We start from the raw sequence: 4,818 nt of genomic DNA, 5'->3' as shown, positions 1-4,818 counted from the left end.
ATCCCTGTGACTTGGGGGACACCCCTGTGACCCAGGACACATCCCTGTGACCTGGGACATATCCCTGTCCCCAGCACAGCTTGGGGGTGGCAGGGATGAATTTCTAGGCCGGACAAGGAGTGGGGATAAATGGAGAACACGAGGAAGGAGCTGGTAAACACGGGAGAGGTGACATGTAAACACTTTGTAGTTCCTGCTGAGTAATCCTTAAACATTTTTCGAACTTCTCCCCTGCTCGCTGCCCCGTGCCCTGAGCTCCGGCCGGGGAGGGGGAGGGATGAGGAGCCACCGATCCACCGGGGAGGCACCTGGGGATTTGTTAATGTGTTTACTGAGCAACTGCAGAGCAGCTGTGGAAAGGGAGGGGCCCGGGAAAAACAGGGATCCAGAGCCGTGCATTTGTGTGGCACCTGAGGGAGAGGAAGGGAGAGAAAGGCAGAGAAAACCAGCCCCCCACCACCTTCTCTTCCTTTTTGCTGCTGGAAAGGTGCCTCCTCTACTCAGAACTGGGATCTTCCTTGAGGATTTTAAGCAGGGGTTTATGGGATGTGTTTTTTATGACTGGAGAACTTGCTCCCAGAGTGGTGATCCTGGCCCAGCTGTGGGTTGCTGTCTGTCGAGTGGTGGCTACAGAAAAGCCCCATCAAATTGAATTTAGAACTCTGCAAGTTCATCCAGGGAGGTCAACTGACTGTAAAGTTGATGAGTGGCAATAAGGAAGGCACAGTATTGTCCTGAGCCTGTTTCTATGGAAAGGCTGCTCTGGGGAAGGACCAAAGCAAGAATCAGCCCTGAAGATCCTCCCTGTGACTTGGGACAATTCGCCCTCCTGGCTTTGTGGGCTTTTTTTGGTGACTCCCAGCACTGTCTGTGTGTGTTTTCAAAGCCAAGCCCAGGAACACCCTCTCGGGGCCTGGGGTAACTTCTGCCCGTGTCTGTTGAGTGCAGGGCTGGCCCCACAGCCCCTGCCCCAAGGGCTCCCTGCCCAGAGCATTGAAACCTTCTGTGAACTCCCCAAAACCCCTCAAACCACCCAACCCAGAACACCCTGGAGCTGGGCTGGGTCAATAATTCACCAGCTCCTGTGCCCGGAGCAGCTGCCCCAGGGCAGGTCCCTGAGGTGGAGCCTGTCCAGGGACCGTTTCGGGCACGATCAGAGCCCGTTTCAGGTTTCTCCCTCTGCAGGTGCTGCTGTGGGTGCTCATAAATCTGAATTGCTGGGCTGGAACAGCCCAGTCCAGCCCTGCTCGGCTTCCTCCCACACTGCAGGTGCCCAGTCAGCCCAGGCAGTGCTGTTATCCTTTATTCTTTACCAATCCTCACTCTTTATTTCATTATTTATGTAACAAAACACCGCCAGTCCTGCACTTTACTACCCCAGCACCACATTGCTGCTGTGATTACACACTCCCCTCAGACACTGCCCCTTCACTGCAGGCTGAAAGGTTGGAATTTGGATACTTTCTTGGTTTCATTTCAAAAATATTTTACAGATAGTATCACAATACCAAAAGTCAAGCCAACAGTTTAATAATAATAAAAAATCCGTTTAATTTCAAATGAAATGCATATGCTTCATAAAATCTAATCAGTGCTTTTAAACTGGATACATATGACTATAAATGCCAGTTTTTAATGTAGTTTCTCAGCTGGAAATCGCTGGGGATCAGTTGGAGCACTGGCTTCCAAGAGTGATGTGCTTGTCAGGGAGAAAATTTGATAAATCACTCAAAATGGCTTTGCTGTGGTTTCTGTGCATTTCACATGGAAAACTTGCTGCTGGCTTTTGTCAGAATCCAGGGGTAAGGAGGGACCATGAGAATGGAATTGTCTGGGACGTGGTGGAGCTGAATCCCAGAGTTATGTGGTGTGACAGCAACATTTTTGTAGCTCTGGAGACACAGGAGCTTTGGATCAAGTTGGAGAAGGGGAAACTGTTCATTTTTCAGGGTTTCAGAGTCCGTCGTGCTCCTGTTCATCCCGGTGTGTGCTGAATTCCTGAACCTCTTCCCCTTCACTCCACAGATCCCGAACCCCCTGTTTGACCTGGCCGGGATAACATGTGGGCACTTCCTCGTTCCCTTCTGGACCTTCTTCGGTGCCACCCTGATTGGCAAAGCAGTCATTAAAATGCACATCCAGGCAAGTGCTGCCCCTCCCTCGGGCTTCAGGGGTTGTGGGGGGGGAGACTTTTCTCCTTCTCTCACCGTTCCACCGTGTTACTTCCTAATGACTTGTGGAGTCTCCCTGCCCGACCTGAAGTCATGGAAATTAATTTGGTGCAAAGGCTTTACAATAAAGGATCTGCTGGGCTGCTCGGGCTCCCAGTGAGTAATTTATAGCCCCGGAGGAACGAGCTCTGTGCTGACCCGCTCAGGAAATTGGTGGTTAGCCAAGGTATTTACCTACGGCTTTTACCAGCTCGGCACTCATAGTGAACTTGCCTTTTTGGTAACGACGCGGCTGCAGAGGCTCGGGAGAGGCTCTTTTTAGCTCAGCTGAGCACGTAGAGAAACCCCCGGTGCCCTGAGCCCAGCCCGGGGCTCCTCCCTGGGCTCCTCAGCCCCTCTTTTGCAGCAAGGTCGGCACTTTCTGGACTCCTCGGCCTGGTTTTGATGTTCCCCTTTGTCCTGATCTTGATGTTCCCCTTTGTCCTGCTCGCTCAGGGCCGACTCGAGGGGCTGAATTTGACAATCACAGTCAAAAACGTTCAGTTTTGCTTTTAAATGCGGCAAGGGAGGTGAAGTGTTGGTTCCCTGGGGACCCTCCTGGTGTGGTCAGTGCTGGCTCATGAGCTGTGTCTCTATTTGGGATGTTTTCTGCTGTTTGGGTTTTTTAAGACAGTGCCTGTACCTCTGTTGCTTGGAAATCTCTGCAGAGATTTTCTTTTTCTCTAGCAGAAGCTTTTAGGAGAAAATTACTCCTGTAATAACCTCACCAAGCTGCTTTAGAATCTTTTGCCCCGAACGGGAGATTTCAATCTTCAGCTTTGTTCCTCCCATCGTTTTGTAAATGGTTGTTTTACTCTGCCCAGCCCTTAAACAGAAAACAACAAATAGATTTGGCAGTTCTCTCCTTTACTGGGATGGAACAGCTTTTCCTCCACACTTATTTTTGTATTATCTAAATTTTTTCTGCTTTTAAATCTCTGTGCTGTTTGAATGTGTTCTGCCAGCACAGGGAAGTGAAATAGCATCTGATCAATATTCCTTTTATTACTTTAATTGCGCTGTTCAGCTCCCACAGTGTTTGCTGTGTAATTTATGGTGCTCCACGCTCGGATCACATGGAAGTGCAAAACCATTTCCCAGTGTCTTGTACAGTTGGTAAATCATCTGATTTTCTAATGGGCTCAGCTATTAGAATTCTCTTTTTCAAGCACACTCTTGTGCAATAGCCCTGATTTTCGGAGTGATCTGGCTGAACTTGGAATTTAGGAAATGTGAGAGTCATGGAAAAGGCCTTTAATGAAGTGTTCTCCAGACAGGAAGCTGTGACTGGAGCAGTGGCCATCCCCGAGCTGCTTTGAACTGGGCTCTTCCTCCGGGCCACAGGATCCTTTGGTTGGAGTCACATCCCCTGTTTCCAGCCTAGGAAGGGCAGCTCTGCTTAGATCAGGCTTAAATTGGTCCAAGGAGGCTGTGGGAACTTTGTGTACCCTCGTCCACTCACAGTCTGCTCACCCTGATGTCAAACAGGACCAAGGGGAAGGAGCAAAGGCTGTTTTATCAACATTTTAACTGCTTTTGGAGGAAGGAGAGTGGTGAAATCACAGCCATTGGGATGTGTTACAGGAGTTTTTAATTGAAATTCCTCTGTTCCAAGCAGGCTGTTGTGTCACAGTGACAATCCCACAGGTGCCCAAAGGCTCCTTGTTCTTCACTGAGTATTTTTTGCCGTGTTCTGTCCGAGCCACGTGGACTTGGGGACTGAAATATGTTATTTTTCCCCCCTGTGATCCTCAGGTCCCTGTGTTTGTGTAAGGGGATGTGAATTTTGCTCCACAGCCGTGGCTGCTTTTCCATTAAAACTTTGTTGACGGAGTAAAGTGACCTTGAGCTTCTGGGAACGTGGGTCTGGGGAGGACACGGATGGTCGGGAACAGGCTACGAAAACATTGCAAGAGATGAAATCTGGGAGGAAACAGAGGGAGAAAGGGACCAGCTTTTTGAGGGGAATGCTGAAAAGGGATGGTTGTGAAAGAGGAGAGGAGGGGGAGCTGTGGGACTGGGTGGGAAGGGACACGAGGCGCTGTCTGTGCCTCCCTCCTGATCCCATCCTCTCCTTCCTGCAGAAACTCTTCGTCATCATCACCTTCAGCAAACACATCGTGGAGCAGATGGTGGCCCTCATTGGGTGAGTAATTAATACCTGCCCTCATTAAGTGGGAAAGCAGTGCAGGGCTCAGAGCAGCTGGGCTGGGAGTTGGGCTTGGTTTCCAAGCCCACTCAGAGTTTGGGCCTCACCTCCAAGTCCTGCCAGGAACAGCCCCGAGGGTGGGGCTGCAGGAGCAGCAGGAACCTTCCCCCAGGAATAGGAGGCAGCTCTTCCAGGGAGACATTCCTGCACTTTTAGCTGCAGGGGGGCTGGTTTGCAGGGACTTTCTTCAGGGTTGTATGAGAAAAGTTAGAGAAAATTATATTAACATATTATCTATAGATATATTATATTTATAACTTATACAAATACATTATTTTGTATATTTTATATATTATAATGTCTTATAATATAGTTTATAATAAATATATAATAATATATTTATAACTTATACAAATACATTGTTTTATATATTTTATATATTATAATGTCTTATAGCTT

At 48.7% G+C, this 4,818-nt stretch overlaps 1 protein-coding gene across 4 annotated transcripts in view; it reads left to right on the top strand.

Moving 5' to 3' along the window:
• VMP1 (vacuole membrane protein 1) overlaps positions 1-4,818 on the top strand; it is a 60,303-nt gene that overhangs the window by 43,204 nt on the left and 12,281 nt on the right. For all 4 annotated transcript variants that reach the window (XM_027691058.1, XM_027691059.1, XM_027691060.1 and 1 more), the window contains 2 exons: positions 2,026-2,142; positions 4,295-4,356. In XM_027691058.1, the coding sequence (XP_027546859.1) occupies positions 2,026-2,142; positions 4,295-4,356 (179 nt within the window). The remainder of the gene's footprint in view (positions 1-2,025; positions 2,143-4,294; positions 4,357-4,818) is intronic.

The sequence above is a fragment of the Neopelma chrysocephalum genome, unplaced genomic scaffold (genome assembly GCF_003984885.1).
Source record: "Neopelma chrysocephalum unplaced genomic scaffold, ASM398488v2 Primary Assembly neopelma1_82, whole genome shotgun sequence".
NCBI lineage: Eukaryota > Metazoa > Chordata > Aves > Passeriformes > Pipridae > Neopelma > Neopelma chrysocephalum.
The sequence above is the reverse complement of the archived record's forward strand: the minus strand, read 5'-3'. Positions and strand labels throughout refer to the sequence as shown.